This window comes from Rutilus rutilus (genome assembly GCF_951802725.1).
Source record: "Rutilus rutilus genome assembly, chromosome: 2".
Classification (NCBI taxonomy): Eukaryota; Metazoa; Chordata; class Actinopteri; order Cypriniformes; family Leuciscidae; genus Rutilus; species Rutilus rutilus.
Genome location: NC_140210.1, coordinates 1,758,572 through 1,776,368, shown reverse-complemented (window position 1 = coordinate 1,776,368; position 17,797 = coordinate 1,758,572). Strand labels below are relative to the sequence as shown.

The 17,797-nt window shown below is 37.8% G+C and overlaps 1 protein-coding gene across 1 annotated transcript in view; it reads left to right on the top strand.

Annotated features, from left to right (window-relative positions):
* Positions 1-17,797, top strand: part of LOC311284516 (neural cell adhesion molecule 2) — a 282,772-nt gene that overhangs the window by 240,700 nt on the left and 24,275 nt on the right. Inside the window, exons 8-12 of the mRNA XM_084399547.1 lie at positions 523-668; positions 6,982-7,132; positions 9,177-9,364; positions 11,853-11,949; positions 15,052-15,225. Coding sequence (XP_084255673.1) covers positions 523-668; positions 6,982-7,132; positions 9,177-9,364; positions 11,853-11,949; positions 15,052-15,225 — 756 coding nt within the window. The remainder of the gene's footprint in view (positions 1-522; positions 669-6,981; positions 7,133-9,176; positions 9,365-11,852; positions 11,950-15,051; positions 15,226-17,797) is intronic.

The following is a 17,797-nucleotide window of genomic DNA, read 5'->3' as shown; positions in this document are numbered from 1 at the left end:
ATGACATGTAGATGGAGAAGAGAAGCGGTCCCAGCACTGAGCCCTGAGGCACTCCAGTAGCTAGATGGTGCAACTTTAAGAACATTTGTGCCATCAAATATCTGTGTTATGTTCCGTTTTTTTACATATATACACATTACAATATACATATACAATTAAATGTGAATATATGTATATATGTATATATATATGAATGTCAATGTATTCACTGTCAATGTATTTATTGCATGCTTCGTTGTGCTGAAAATAATCTCACAATGCAAAAAAATTATAATATTTTCTTCATGTATGATTCTTATTTTGTTTTCTTCTTTATTTTCTAAATGAGAAGGAGAATCAGTTTAAGGCTGTAAGTGTGATGTCCTCTGTCACTCTAAACATTGTGTTTAGTGCAAATTAAGATGTACTGTAATTCAAAACAATTACTGTCTAAAATAAACTGGGAGAGCAGTGACGTCTGCTGTTCGCTGAAACTTCCTTCTGTCTGTGTGTGTGTGTGTGTGTGTGTGTGTGTGTGTTCAGTCCAGCCTCACATCACTCAGCTGAGGAACGTGACGGCTGTGGAGGGAAGCGCTGCGATGATCTCCTGTACGGCTGAAGGAGAACCGTTGCCCGAGATCTCCTGGAGGAGAGCCAGTGATGGACAGACCTTCACAGACGGAGATAAGGTGAAGAACACACACACCATGAAGCTCGATGGAAGCAGACCTGTCTCATTAATAATTCACGTAAAAAACACGATGCACATATGCATAGCCAATTTCACATGCATGAAACCAAATTCACGTGCACAAAAAAATATATTCACAAAAAGCAATTCACATGCGCAAAATAAAATTATATATTCATAAAATACGTTTCACAAATGCAAAACAATTCATAGATATAACTGTGCACTATTTGAACGTTTAAAATTCACGAGTTTTATACAAATCCAAGGCGATTCACATGCAAATGACGATTTGCACTTTCACAATCAAGGATAAACAAGGTAAATTTTAAACTTTCGAAAGTGTTTGTGCACAGTTATATCTACGAATTGTGTTTTGCACTTGTGAACTGTATTTTATGAATATTTTATTTTATTTTGCGCACGTGAATTGTTTTTTTGTGCATGTGAAATTGGCTAGGCATGTGTGCATCATATTTTAAATCTCAGTTATGGAGTCGCTGCTCAGTGGAGGTGACAGTGATCGTGAAGCTCCTCCTGTTTATAATCATTAGCACAGGCCATATTTCTGATGATTTCATCATTACAGGACTCAGGTAGATGACAGCTCCTCAAAGTGTTCAGCGTTGTGTAGATAATCACGAGTGTTCAGTCGAGAGTGTATGGAGATAATCACGGGTGTTCAGCCGAGTGTGTGTGCAGATAATCACGGGTGTTCAGCAGAGTGTGTGTCAGCCACACCTCCCGCTTCCACTCGTTTCCCTCCAACAGAACAACATCCTGTTCAGAAGCTGATGACACACTGTACACACACTCTATCTGTCTGTCCGCTGACGGACACACACTGTACACACACTCTATTTGTCTGTCCGCTGACGGACACACACTGTACAGCAGAAACTAACTGAGTATAGAAACTAGATGTCTGTCTGTCTGTCTGTCTGTCATCTATCTATCTATCTATCCGTCCGTCCGTCCGTCCGTCCGTCCGTCCGTCCGTCCGTCTGTCTGTCTATCATCTATCTATCTGTCTGTCTGTCTGTCTATCTATCTATCTATCTATCTATCTATCTATCTATCTATATATCTATCTGTCTGTCTATCTATCTCTGTCTGTCTGTCTGTCTGTCTCTCTATCTATCTATCTATCTATCTATCTATCTATCTATATATCTATCTGTCTGTCTATCTATCTCTGTCTGTCTGTCTGTCTGTCTGTCTGTCTATCTATCTATCTATATATCTATCTGTCTGTCTATCTATCTCTGTCTGTCTGTCTGTCTGTCTGTCTGTCTGTCTGTCTATCTATCTATGTCTATCTGTCTGTCTGTCTGTCTGTCTCTCTGTATGTATGTCTATCATCTATCTATCTGTCTGTCTGTCTGTCTGTCTATCTATCTATCTATCTATCTATCTATCTATCTATATATCTATCTATCTGTCTGTCTATCTATCTCTGTCTGTCTGTCTGTCTATCTATGTCTATCTGTCTGTCTGTCTGTCTCTCTGTATGTATGTCTATCTATCTATCTATCTGTCTGTCTGTCTGTCTGTCTGTCTGTCTGTCTGTCTGTCTGTCTGTCTATCATCTATCTATCTATCTATCTATCTGTCTGTCTGTCTGTCTGTCTATCTATCTATCTATCTATCTATCTATCTATCTATCTATCTATCTATCTATCTATCTGTCTATCTGTCTGTCTGTCTGTCTGTCTGTCTCTCTGTATGTATGTCTGTCTATCTATCTATCTATCTATCTATCTATCTGTCTGTCTGTCTGTCTGTCTGTCATCTATCCATCTATCTGCCTGTCTGTCTGTCTATCTATCTATCTATCTATCTATCTATCTATCTATCTATCTATCTGTCTGTCTGTCATCTATCCATCTATCTGTCTGTCTGTCTGTCTGTCTGTCTGTCTGTCTGTCTGTCATCTATCCATCTATCTATCTGTCTGTCTGTCTGTCTGTCTGTCTGTCTATCTCCTCTGTCGTCCTCTCCTCTGTTCTCTGTGCGCTGTGGTTGTCGTGTCTCACTGAGACTTCAGTCGCATATCAAACAGTTAGGAAGCATCTGCCCAAGGCGAGATGGTGTCAGACACACACACACACACAGAGAGAGAGAGAGAGAGAGTCTGCGGTTTTTACTCACTGATCAGTTTCTTGGATCTGCTTACAGGCCAGCTCTCCAAAATAATTAGTATTTGGAGGTCATGACACCACAGAATGAGAAATATGGTTCTGGCAACTGCTTTTATTAGTTGTTTATTAGAATCATTCAGTCGGAAAGGTGGTTTTTCACGATGCATTGTTGTTTTCAAGCAGGCAGAGCTTCTGTAGTTTATATTCATGTGCTTGTGTTCACGGGCATCATTGGTTGAGTATATATGTGTATTAAAGATTTATTATGGTTGAAATACATACTGTGGTGTTTACTAAGTCACTCAGTAGTAGTGCACATCTGAACCACATCTTAGAAACTAGCAATGTATCAAAACCCACCCATTACACGGCAGCAACCTTATACCACAAACACCCTAGCAACCACATAGCAACACAATGAAGTTCACTCAGAACACCCTAGCAACTGCATAGCAACTGCAAACAACACTCTAGCACAGGCAATCTCCACTCATATATTTTGCAGTAAGTGTGAGCATGTGATTGTGTTTTCATCATGTTCTCCAGGCGTGGAAACACCAGGAGCATGTGCGTCAGCTCTCGCTGTCCGTGTAGAAATGAATCTCATGCATTAGTGTGATGGAGGGGAAGCCTTCGGGTCTCGGTTCTGCTAGCCTACAATAACGGCCCCTGTCAAATAAAACGCACATTCGCTCCAGGACTGTCATGCGCTGCGCTCTAGACTCCGAGGCATCAAGCGGAGGGTGGACACGTATCGATTTTTCAGGGAAGGCGAAGAACACTGATCATTAAAGTGGGCGTTGGGGGACGAGCTCCATCGAATCCCCTTATATTCACAGTCCCCTATCTCACCGCAAGCACATTACAGCTGACCAACTCAATATTAGTTTGCTGTTTTCCTCTGATTTCTGATATGATTCTGTCAGGGTTATTCCAGTTCACTTAAACTAAAACTAGGGACGCACCGATGTATCGGCCAATAATCGTGTTTAAAAACAGATAATGATCAGGGCCGATTATATCCTGTCAATCAAAAGGGGTCGGAAACACATGTTCAGACTGCAACTCATACTGTGTGTGAATAACATCTCTCTTGTGTTGAATTTAGGGTGAGTTAACATGACAATAACACATTAACAGTTATATTTGACTGTCCCTGTATATTTGACCTTATGAATCACCCGTAGTTCAGTGTTGCAGGTCTGCAGTTTTTCCCTACATTGAACATTATTTGTAGTGCGTCTCCCATCCAATAATTGCTTTATTAGTGAGCAGTGAGACAGCCTAACTTTGACCATGTTTATTGATTCATCTTTTATCACCAAAATTACATATTTAAACTTTTTTTTTCATGAAAAAAAGTTATTCATGCCATATAATATCTTGAATGTAACTCGACACCCTTGCCTCATTTAGTATGCGCGGATATATGAATATGCAAATGCCTCCACTTACTCACTCGGCTCAGAGATCCACTGGTTGACAATCACACGTTGTTCTGATTGGTTACAAGGTAGTTTGTGACGTCAGAAACACCAGCGATTTCAAAGCGTGTGTTTGAGACTGTCTTTGGTTCACTGCAGTTTTAAGGAGGAAATACTCAGCAATGGTGTCGACTTATGAACTTACACATGGTTTGTCTTAAAGCATATTAAAACAAATGTATAAACGACATTAAAAGCTGGATTTTCACCACAGGGGGACTTCATTACCTAGAGTTGGGCCAAGTTGCCCAAGCAGGAATAAATAAAGACTAAAAAGGGCCTAAAACAGAGCCCTGAGGGACGCCAGTAGAAACTGGTCCAATATCAGACCTGTATTCCTCTAAAGAAACAAACTGTCTGCGTCCCGTCAAATAAGATCTAAATCAAATTGAAACGGCGCCAGAAATACAAAAATATATATATATATACAGTAGTCAACATTTGAAGTGGATCAAAAAAGTTAATCAAAGTTGTCCTAAGATAAGAACGGGTATTGTTCAAAATGTATGTATAACTTCGACTCAGAAGTCAGCTTCAGGACTCACACAGGAGTTTGTAGGCCGCCCTCTTTTTTTCCTGTGACTCAATGGTCTTCAACTGAAACACTGTGCCTTACTATAAATAGCTTATCACTTATGACACAGGCTCAGATAACAGCTTTTAGCTGAGGCATTCAGGACTGGTACGCATGCATTTTCAAAAACTTCTAACCTCAGACTTTATCTACCATCTTTTAACTCTAGCCCAACTTAAGACATCTTTGCCAGAAATGACATGCATTTTCAAATAAACATAATATTTATATATTTTTGCAAGTCACATTTGTTGGAGTCATTCATTTTACATCAACCTGTATTCATCAATTCACTTATAAAAATTATTATTATTATAGCTCTTTCCTTCAAAAGGATTCCCTTAAGACTTCAATCTTTTACCCTGGTTTTTATCTCTTGTTCTTTCTCAGACGAAAACTGTAATATCGTCATATTAAACACTGATCTACATTCAAACCCACATTAAAGGAACACTCCACCGTTTTTTTAAATAGGGCTTATTCACCTTCTTTCCTACATTTAGATAGGTGGGCAAATGCATTTTTGTCTCAGTGCATGCATTGTTTTAGTTTGACAGGGTCAGCGCTAGCTTAGCTTAGCATAATGAATGGAATCCTTTGTTGCCAGCTAGCATGTCCTGAGTAAAAGTGATATAAAAAATAAAATAAAAACACCTAATTACTTCTTGTGGCCTGCGTATTCACAACAAGTACAAATAGCGATGCAGATTAACACTAGGTGATTTCCTATGCAGATATTGACTTGGGACAATATTAGAGGGAAGCACAGGCAAAGCACTGCTACTTGGGCGCAGAACGCCCAAGTAGCAGTGCTTCGCCTGTGCTTCCCCCTAACATAGTCCTTAATATATAAGTCAATATCTGCCTAGGAAATCGCCTAGTGTTAATCTGCATCGCTATTTGTACTTGTTGTGAATACGCAGGCCACAAGAAGTAATTAGGTGTTTTTTTTTTTTTTATCACTTTTACTCAGGACATGCTAGCTGGCAACAAAGGATTCCATTCATTATGCTAAGCTAAGCTAGCGCCGACCCTGTCAAACTAAAACAATGTATGCACCGAGACAAAAATGCATTTGCCCACCTATCTAAATGTAGGAAAGAAAGTGAATAAGCCCTATTTCAAAAAACGGTGGAGTGTTCCTTTAACACCAGAAATTTCTGTCACTTTCACATTTTCTCACTTTCTGAGTGGCCATTTACATCTTAGCTAATTTGGTTTTATCATCAACTTAACTGATTACAAAACAAGTACATATTTATTCTCTGGAAGCCGGGCTAAATAAGCAAGCACTGTTGCTGTATTCCTAGCATGGGCTAGACCCGCAGTCACTACTCAGATCCTAAATACAGACATTGTCTATAATCATAAATTCCAGGATATATGCACTATTTATTTTTTTTTTATTTTTTTTTTGAAAACTATCATTTCCAATTAATTTTATAATAAACAAAGGTGGATGGTTAATCCATTCTTTTCACTACCCCCATTATAGACCCTTTAGGTTCAAAACACAATGGTTGTCAATACTAAAATCAAACAAAAATATAATTAAGACCCATAATAATCCATCTAAACACTTTAAGTGTCTGCTGAATTCATCCTTCAGTTTACAGTCACATAGCATGTACCATCTTAACTGTATAACATCTTATACCTTTTTTTTTTTTTTTTTTAAATAGAAATAAAACATTCACATTATTTTACCACTAAAATATAGAATTGTTCCCCATTCTGCTTAATAAAACTTTTGTTAATTCCTTATCTTTATATCACATTAATCCCTGCCTTATTGGCTTATTATTTTTATTTGATAATTATAGCTTTCCTGTAGCTCAACCAGTAGAGTGTTGGCGCTTGCGCTCATGGGTTCGATTCCCAGGGAAAACAAGAACTGATAAGAATGTAAATGTGATCCTTGAAATGCAATGCAAGTTGCTCTGGATAAAAGCGTATGCCAAATGTATAAATTTGATGAAAGATTTTGATCCACTTCAAATGTTGACTACTGTATAATAATAATGGCAAAAATACACAACTAAATTGTTAAAATTGTAACAAAAAAATGGGTAAGTTTCACTAATGTGGATTGATTTGTTTGTGTTGGTTTAGAGTCAGGACGGCCGCGTGGAAGTGCGTGGACGGCACGGGAAATCCATGTTGACCATCAGCGGCGTCCGACTCTCAGACTGGGGTCGGTTCGACTGTGAAGCTCTCAGCAGGATCGGAGGTCATCAGAAGAGCATGTTCTTGGATATCGAGTGTAAGATGCACAAAAAACTGTTTTCACCAAGCATTGTTGTTTTTATGCAGGGATGTTTGTGCAAGCTTCTAGGAATACAATCATCACTAGAAGTATTTCATAGAAAACACCTACTGTACAACATCCTAGCAACCACATAGCAACACAAAAAAAGTGACAATTGAGCCAAAGTTGCACCAACTTCATAAAAAAAATATACTAGAGCAGCAACTTTGTAGCCTTTCCTCGCTTAATTAATTATTTTACCCCACTTGAAATTAATGATTCTGAGTATCCTACACAAAAGGAGAAACGGCCCTCAGTGGGACTAATTACTGAAGGAATTGTTCCCGAGTAATTAATTCCTCATATTCGTTTTAATTTCCATGTCCGTCTCATGAAATGCCAAACCTTGGGGTCACTCGTTGTCAAACCTGACCTTTGTAGATATCCGTTTTTATTGCTTCAAATTCATTTGTCCCTGTTTCGTACATTAGGCTAACATTGCACATTAATGCCACTGTGAAACAGCATCTGTCACAATCGGAGAAACGCAGTGAGATGCTAATGAAAGGCCCTGAATGCGAGGCGCTGACCTTGATATCACCGTCGTCATGTCATATGCTTAGCGTGGAGGTTCACGGCCAACGGGTGAAAAAGGACGTTCTGAATGAGCGTGGCAGGAGCTAGCCAACCGTTACCGGGCTGCTAATGAACTCATTTATTTAGTACCGCCGCTCTTCTCTGCGCGGCTCCTTAGATGGGACAGTGAGCCCAGCATCAATCTCTCTAATGGAAACCTTCTAGTCGGCGTAAAACAGGAATAACGCTGAATGAATGCGGACACCCTCAGCGCTTAAACTGAAACACTGGATCAGTTTTAGGTCTGTGGAAAATGCATTTCATCTTTATGACTTGCATCTGTTTACCGCAAACGCATCTGACGTAATGGAGTGAGACTGTAAAGTCTTTCTTTGTTGCAATCAATATTACTCTTCTTTAAAGGCCGTTTCACACTGTTCACATAATGCATTCCCAAGTGCACTAAAATACATGGAAAGAAAGTCAAGGTACAGCGTTGCATGTTCAGGCCAGTGTTATTTTATTCATTGTTAATAATATTTTTTATATATTTAAATTTTTTTTATTTTATATTAATTAACTAATTAATATATTTGTATTAATATTTTGAATTTTTATTTTTATATTTACCTTTTCATTACTTTATCTATCTATCTATCTATCTATCTATCTATCTATCTATCTATATATCTATATATCTATATATCTTTATATCGTTTTATTTTATATAGTTTTTAAAAATGTATTTTTTTTTAAGTTACAAACTTTTTTGATGGTTTTACTTTTAGTATGTTTATTTTTTAGTATTAGTTCATTAGTTTGCATTAGTATATATATATTTTTTTTTTTTTTGTAGTTTTAAGATTTTTAAATTTTTTTAATAAAAAAAAAATTATTAATAATTTTAGTAATTAATATTTATTTGTTTTAGTAATTGTCTATACAGCTGCTTTTTTTTTTTTTTTTTTTTTTTTTTTGTCATTTTAGTCCATCAAATTATTCTAAATGATTTGAGAAATGTGAATGATGAAGGTTTTTATATTTTGTTTTAATTTATTTCACTTATATGAACTTTTGGTTATAGTTAATCGTAGAGATACTTTTATATTCATATTTTGAATTAGTAAATAATATACATGTATACATGTATATTATACTTTTCATTGCGTGTCACAATGCTTGACATGTTATGCTCGTGTTAAAGCCCTGATGGACGACATTTGAGTGAGTCTTTATTTTTACTTTCGAAACAAGCTTCTAATTGCTGGTTTCTAGCTGGTCCAATCTACACCGAAAAACAAAAAGCCTGAAAACCAATCACTCAGAAATTGCTTGTAAATATCACGTACAAATACAAAGAAACAGCATGTAACATTGAATTAAATGTGACATTTTGAAGTAGAAAAACTGAACTAGTGTTTTATTGATCAGCTGGAGAGTCTAAAAACCTGCCAGTATTGAATCTCTGTTTCTCTTTTTCCAGATGCACCAAAGTTCCAGACTAATCAGACCATCTTCTACTCATGGGAGGGAAACCCCGTGAACATCAGCTGTGACGTGAGGTCCAATCCTCCAGCCACGATGCTGTGGAGACGAGACCGCTTTACCATCTCCAGTCAAGGGACCAGCAACATTCGCATTCACACTGCAGAGGGACGATCGCTTCTGGAGGTTCAGTTACATCACACTCATGCACTTTAAAGCTACGATATGTGTTTGTTTTTTCGCCGCTAGCGGTCGCTAACCTCTTACAATAACAAAGGCGTAGGTTGATGACGCATAAGCGGAATTATGGAACTTGCCGTCATGCCGATTGATCTAATAAGTTTATGGATAAGTGAAATCATTGATGTTTTTAACATGACTGAGATATGAAGCAGAGCGCGAGTGCTAATGAGAGACAGATCTCAGCACCACACGCGAGTCCCGCGGATATAAAGGAATGAGGACATTTCATTTTACCGAACTAACTTACCCTCAAGTGCTGAATAATACTCACACAGGGCAGTTTATTAGACGAATGCAACTTGTGAGGTAACGCAGCGCTGTTTCACTTGCTCTACACTATCACACTAAACTGCATTTGATTGTGTTAAAGTTATAATGTTATTCTGTGTGTTAGTTTGTCTTTATGAGACTAGCAGTGAGCGAGATCAACATTAGAATAACATACTGATCATATTCTAACATTTCATCATGTTGAGCTGTATAACATTGATTAGTTTTATGTACATTTGCTCACCTGTCTAATAAAGCACGTGCAAGAGCGGCGTCTCTGTCGAGTAGAAGTTAGCCGCGGACGCTAGCTCTCGTCATCTCGAAAACGCCACACTGATATTGATCCTCGTTTTAGTTCTCCTTCTGTCCCACAGTCTGCTAGCCATGGTCCATAATGTTTGAACGAAACAACAACAGCGTGAGCGCGCCGCTAGACGTAACGCAGTTGTCCACATCTGTCGCCATGGTTACTATGGCAGTACGAGCAGAAACCAGGGATAACGCGGATATTACGTCATTGACAGGCGACAAGTGACAAGGGACGTGCGCTGTTTAAAATTGTGAATTTCTCTGAATTTACTAATTCTTGGAAACATTTAGGATAATGTAAGTACATAATTGAAAGAAATATATAACACTGTGCAAGTGGCAGTTTTACATATTGTACCTTTAATACCTGAGCACCGAAGGTGGATCTCTTAGTTTTCTTCTTCTGCTGCTCTTGAGTCTATGGTAGCCCATAGAACCACTTGTGGGAAAGTTATGAAATTTGGCAGATGGATAGAAGACAGTCTGAACATTAACCACAGCAATTTTGGAGTCTCTAACTCAATCCCAAATCCCACACCCAATTTTCCCATATAGGACATTTTGGGCAGTGGCCATTTTGAATTTTGACGTAAAATGCTATATTTTATGAACGCATTGGCATATCATTATGAAAATTGGCATGTGTCTTTGGCATGATGCATTGTAGGTGCACAAGCGTTTTGGGGCAGCGCCACCTTGTGGTCAAAAATGATAAAACATTTTTTATAAAATGCTAATATTTTTTGATTAATTTTGCCTATTGTAATGAAACTGATCTTGATAGATTCCTTCTACTAGATCTTATACTAGATTCCTACTTTTTTTAAGCTCCTCCTAGCATCAAATTAGACTCAGATCATCTTCAGACCATGCCGGAAAATAGTTATGGATTTCGTGTTGATAGACAAAACTGTTTTCGTTTATCGCGTCACTGAATTTGATGCCAAACTGAATGTGATGTTGTATCTCTGCAATGCTTTGTCCCACTGACACCAAAATATGTGCATGTCGTTGTTAGCTCACGCTGACTGATAATTGCTGCTTGCACAAAGATTATTGGAGAATGTTTTACAAGAAAATACTATTTCAGTTTTCCACTTCAATATTTCACATTTAATTCAATGTGTTACTTGCTATTTCTTTGTAGTTAATTGTGAAATTTACCAGTAATTTATAAGTGAACATTGTTTGTACACCAACTTTTTTACAGTGTAGTTGATCTGAAAGACTAAATTGACCATAATAGGCGGTTTATGCTTCTTTATTGCTAATTCATTTACTTAATTTGACACTTTTAGTGTTAGTAAAATTGAGCTTGCGTAGCTAAAAGCACATTGTCACTGCAAATAATGATGTTTTCCCTAAGTGTTTCTGTGTTGTTTTCCAGCACAAATATCTAAACATTCTTAAATCAAGATGCATTTTACTTACGATATTAAGTGTTGCTTTATTAAAAAAGGTATCCAAATGAGTTGAGTTTACGCTTAAAATTATTAAAAACTAAATAAATAAATCTGTCAGTGGGGTCAGAGAAAATCAAGTTAATTCAAAGGGAAAACAAGGTTATTTTTCTAAACCATTAGCAGATATTTTTAGCAATAAAAAAAAACACTTAATATCTTGAGTCATTTAGCATCTCAAGTAACTGTATCTTGATGTTTAATGTTTAGATATTTATACTGGAAAACAAAACACTGAGTAGAAATGCAGTTTGCCCACGGAAATCTTTCTGGTTAAACTAATTAATAAAGAAAAGTTGCTGGTTAAAAGTGAAACTTTACACACACACTTCTGCTGACTTCTGTTTGCTGTTTTCATCGGGGTTCATCCTTTCATTTGTGTGTGTCCACAGGTCACTCCAGTGTCCGACAGGGATTTTGGACGCTACAACTGCACCGCCAGAAACAACATCGGCGCTCGATACCAGGAGTTTATATTAGCACAGGCAGGTGTGTGTTTACCAGTTACCTCGAGAAGAAATACTAAACTTCTCTTGAATCCTTTATTCGTTAGTGATACGTGTTCCTGATCTTTGAAAGATATTCTCAGTTTTGTTTGGATCTGTGTCTATCCTGATTTGTTTTCTCTGTGCAAGTATTTGCTAACTGTCTGCAAGCATTTCATGATGTTTTTTGAGATGCAGATGAAGCCTGATTATGGTCTTGAAAGGATTTGAGAGTGTGTTTGGTTTGAGACGAGACAGAAGGTTCACCCGAGAAACTGGTTTGCATTTGATTTAAACTTGTAGTGATGTGCTAAGCATTGATATATATATATATATATATATATATATACTGTATTTTTAAATTTTCTATAACAATATGTCCTTCCCATCTGGCCATTGCTAATTGAACTGAAGCTAATCTTCTGTAGTGCCGTGTGATTTACTAGAGAGCTCACTAATATAGCGGAGAACTGTCTCCATTTACTGTAGAGCTGCTTAATACACCATGAAGAGGTTCAGTTCACTTCAGAGCGGACTACATCGAGCCCCAGAGAACACACACACACACACACACACACACACACACACACACACACACACACACACACATAACACACACACACACTCACGTGGCATTTTCACATAGACAATATATACACATATACTCACACACAGAAACTCACACACACACTCACATATACATACAAACACACTCACAGTCACTCACACACACTCTCTATCTCACACACACTCACACACACTATTTTCTGAAAGTGTAATTTTGCTTGTACAGAAACACAAAGTCTTTGGCTTCATCAAGAATCTCCTCTCATCTGTTGTTCTGGTGTTTCTGTGAATGGCTGTGGAGTTTTTCTTTGACACTTTATGGGCCATTTCATCTTAAAAGGCCAAAAGCATCTTTATTTACATGCACATATTGTTAATAAACAACCTTTTGACAAAATGCTATCATATGCTGATCACAAAACAGTTGGGATGTTTTCTCTCAGGTCTGTCACTCTTTATATATGCAAATATGTTTGCATATTTAATCTAATGATGCCGATTTGCATAGTTTTAATGGCTAAAGTCACATTGCAAAACATTGCTTTTATGTACTGTATTAATCTGGTATAGTTTCGTTTTGTAGACGATGGCTGAAACAGTGGAAATGTGTGTATAGGAGAGTTTGCTCCTAGAGGGGAAGTTACTTTTAAAAGTAATGCATTACAATATTGCGTTACTCCCAAAAATAGTAACTAATTGCGTTACTTAGTTACTTTTTATGAAAAGTAATGCAACAAAAAATAACAACAAAAAAGTTCTATTTTTGGCAAGTTTTAAGGCCCTTTCACACCAGAAGTGAAGTGAATAAGCCTCAGGCTGAAGGAAATGCAGATTTACTCCTGTACAGTAGAGGGCGCCGCTCAAACAAACCTTTCAGGCATTCTGGATTAAAGAACAATAGGATACAGTCAGAGCCCGTCTACAGAGAGCCTGGCCACTCCCTATTAAGTCCTATTGTACCGAATTCTGGTTGTAGTTCCACCAGAGCTCCACTGGGGGCGATCGCCCATGAGTGCAGAATGAATGGGAGTCTATGGAGCTAGACGGCTAAATTTGTCTCTTTCACCCGATAGCCGTTGAGAAATCTCAGATCTGATTGTAGGTTTTGCAAGTTCAACATGGGTTATAGGTCGAAAGTTGAATGAACGAGTACTTATGTCCTTTCGATTTCTTACAGGTTGAGTTGTTGTTGCCCATAACACGCTAGCATTCTGCTAATGAACGCTGATTGGTCAGTGAAGGACTGATTACGACCAGAGATACCGCTTGATGGTCTTTTAAAACAACAAAACAAAAACTCTTCTAGCACGTGTGTTTACCTGTGTCAGCTGTGTTGTGTGTTTACCTGTGTCAGCTGTGTGTGTTTACCTGTGTCAGCTGTGTGTGTTTACCTGTGTCAGCTGTGTTGTCGATGCCTCGAGAGAAAAGAAAGTGCAGAGCGTGAAAGCACCAAAGTGACTGAAGGATTGCCGTAAAGCAGTATCTCTGGTCGTACGATGTGTACTTTTTAAAGCAAATAAGTGACTCTAAAAAATCTAACACCCAGCAATGTGTAATTTCTTTGCATTTCCTTTCGAATATAACATTCAAATTACTAGACAAAAAATTATATCCTGAGAAAAGTGGATTTTGAGGGCTATAGCGCCATAGACCTCCATTCATTCTGCACTCGTCCTGTGAGCGCCTTCATGTGGAGCCAGAGTGGAACTGCACTCGTCCTGTGAGCGCCCTCATGTGGAGCCAGAGTGGAACTGCACTCGTCCTGTGAGCGCCTTCATGTGGAGCCAGAGTGGATCTGCACTCGTCCTGTGAGCGCCCTCATGTGGAGCCAGAGTGGAACTGCACTCGTCCTGTGAGCGCCCTCATGTGGAGCCAGAGTGGATCTGCACTCGTCCTGTGAGCGCCCTCATGTGGAGCCAGAGTGGAACTGCACTCGTCCTGTGAGCGCCCTCATATGGAGCCAGAGTGGAACTGCAACCAGTTCAGAAGCCGGAAGTTTACTGAGAGTGGAAGTTCTCGCCTTATTAGACATTCTCTGATACAGTCCAACACTCTTATTTCTAAATCTAATCTAAAGTCATTTTTGCTTATTAGTATGGTTGAATTAGATCATTGAAGGTCAGCAGCAAAGACATTGGTTAATAGAGTGAGATTAAATACATAAATGTGTAATTTAATATAGTTAATTATAAAAGTTTTGCGTAAAATTCTGAGATTGCATTTTACTGTTTTTATTCATTTTGAGGAATACTGAACATTTTTGTGCAAGTCAGATGAGTAAATGCATGTTCACATTTAGTCTAGAACTAAAATAACCATCATGTTCACACACACACACACACACACACACACACACACAAAACACCTCCTCACTTTATTTCTCTCAACATGAGGACAGGAGCTGTCAGTCAATACATGTGAAAAAGTAACTTAGATATTGTAAATTGAAAAAGTAATCTGATTACGTAACTCAGGCTACTTGTAATGAGTGACACCCAACACTGGTTGTAAGCATTTATGAGTGTGTGTTGTGTTTCAGATGTCCCGTCGAACCCGTACTCCGTGCGTCTCACTGCCGTCTCCCAGCGTCTCGCCACCGTCTCCTTCATGAAGCCCGACTCGCACGGCGGCGTCCCCATCAGCTATTACATCATCAACTACAAAGACACGAGCGCACAGGATTGGAGGACAGTGAGATCACATGGTGTTCAGAGTGAGTGTCATGTGACCAACTGCTCACTTTAAAACTTAAAGTCTTAAGTTTTATATTTTAAAAACTTAAATATTTTTACAATTTAAAATAACTGTTTTCTATTTTAATATATTTTAAAGTGTAATTTATATCCTGTGATCAAAGCTGAATTTTCAGCATCATTACTCCAGTCTTCAGTGTCACATGATCCTTCACAAATCATTCTAATATGAGGATTTGATGCTCAAGAAACATTTATGATTATTATCAGTGTTGAAAACAGTTGTGTACAGTTTTTTTTCAGGATTCTTAATAGAAAGTTCTAAAAGAACAGTATTTATTTTAAATATATTTTTTTGTAACATTATAAATGTTTTACTGTAACTTTTGATCAATTGAATTCATCCTTGATGAATAAAAGTATTTTATTTCCACCCCCAAAAAAATAAAATAAAAATTCTTACTGGCCCCAAACATTTGAGCGGTAGTGTTTAAAGGGGTGGTTGATTATGATTTGACTTTTCTAACTTTAGTTAGTGTGTAATGTTGCTGTTTGATCATAAACAACATCTGCAAAGTTACGACGCTCAAAGTTCAGAGCAAAGGGAGGTATTTGCTTTTAAAGAAATCGCTTTTTAAGGACTACAACAAACGGCTGGTAGAGACTACACCACATTCCTCCCGGGTTAGTGACATCACCAACCCTCAAATTTACATAAACCCCGCCCCCAGAACGCGATTTATAGATTATCAAGACAGAATATGCTAATCAATGACTAGAAGATAACTACACATCATCTTCATAAATTCATCAACTAACCATTCAGAAATGTCCTGTTGCTTCTACATGTTGTCACTTCTTCTTGAGTCTCTCCATCATTGTCTGACTCCGGTTTGAACATAAAAGGCTAAAAGTTTTTGAAATTTTCAGTGCATGTGTGTGTGAGGTAAAAGAACACAAGCTGTTGAAGCTCCGCCCCCTGTGCCGGGAGCAGCAGCTCATTTGCATTTAAAGGGACAGACACAAAACGGTGTGTTTTTGCTCACCCTCAAAAAGTGACAATTTTAACATGCGATATAAAAATATCTGTGGGGTATTTTGAGCTAAAACTTCACACACACACTCTGGGGACATCAGAGACTTATTTTACATCTAGTGAAAAGGGCATTATACCACCGCTTTAATGTTACAAAAGCTTTCTATTTCAGGTAAATGCTGTTCTTTTGAACTTTCTATTCATCAAAGAATCCTTAAAAAAACATTGATAATAATGAGAAATGTTTCTTGATCATCAAATCCTCATATTAGAGTGATTTCTGGAGGATCATGTGACACTGAAGACTGGAGTAATGATGCTGAAAATTCAGCTTTGATCAGAGGATATAAATTACACTTTACTATATATTCACATAGAAAACAGCTGATTTACATTGGAATAATATTTCACAATATTACTGGTGTTTTTTTTTTTTATGCATCCTTGGTGAGCAGAAGAGACTTCTTTAAAAACATAAAAAAATCTTACCCCAAACTTTTGACTGGTAGTGTTTATCCGAGTGAAACGCTTCTGGAACGGGAACAAATGTGGGCGGGGCTTGATTGTGTCCGTGGGGAATTGATTGGATGGTTGTGGTTTGCTATTGGCTGATCTCATGTGAGTGACAGGTTATAGCCCCGCCCTCATCATCAGAGAAGAGAAGAAAACTATAATGATGTGATAAATGATAAATCGTTTAGAATAATCACTGCAATAATCCGTTAAAAAACAAGAATTGTCCATTTTGGTTTAATGGTGACTTTAATAGAGTCTGTGAAAAAAAATGCAATAAAAAAAACTCCATTTGCTCTCCATTTAATGTCATTTCTGTGTGGAAGAAGCAGCAAACATATTACAAAAAGATCTAATTTGAGATGCTTCTCTCCTCAGAACAAAAGTGATAAGCGTTGCGAGTAAAAACAGATCATTTAATCAAAGGGAATGCATGTTTACCACTGTCTTTAGTTTTCCGGAAAGCCATTATCGCCTCTCGGAGCGAGCCGTTTGCAGGATCGGGATGTGTTGACAGTCGGCCGGTTACGTTCGCTGCAACTAAACACATTTTCACTTGCTAAACGATAATGGCTTCAAGCTGTTTGCTCATTAAACTGCTTTTACTTTTCGCCCAAGAATCGGCGATTTCGTCCTGTGCATTAGGCCTTTAAATAACGTGCATCGTGTTAAACGTGATGTAAAACGCTAAAAACAAATAGATAAAGTGCGCAGTGCTATTCCTCAACTCTGGAAAACAGTGAGTGTTTAGAGTTCAAGATCAGATTCAATGAGAACTCAGTCTAATAATGTTCTTTTCATGGTCTCAACCTCGAATATAGAGTGTAATTACTTCAATTACATCCACAGACTCTTTGTGGATTTTTAATTAAGAACTCAATGTTCTTTGACTAAGTAATAAGCGCGCTCATCGAGTCGGTTCGCTTTTATTAGCGCTTTCTCATGTAAATTAATGAATGCAATCATTTATAACGGCCAAGGACGATTTGCAGAAGTGGTTCTTTAATGTAAAAATACATATTCTCTGGTAGACTTATTTCAAA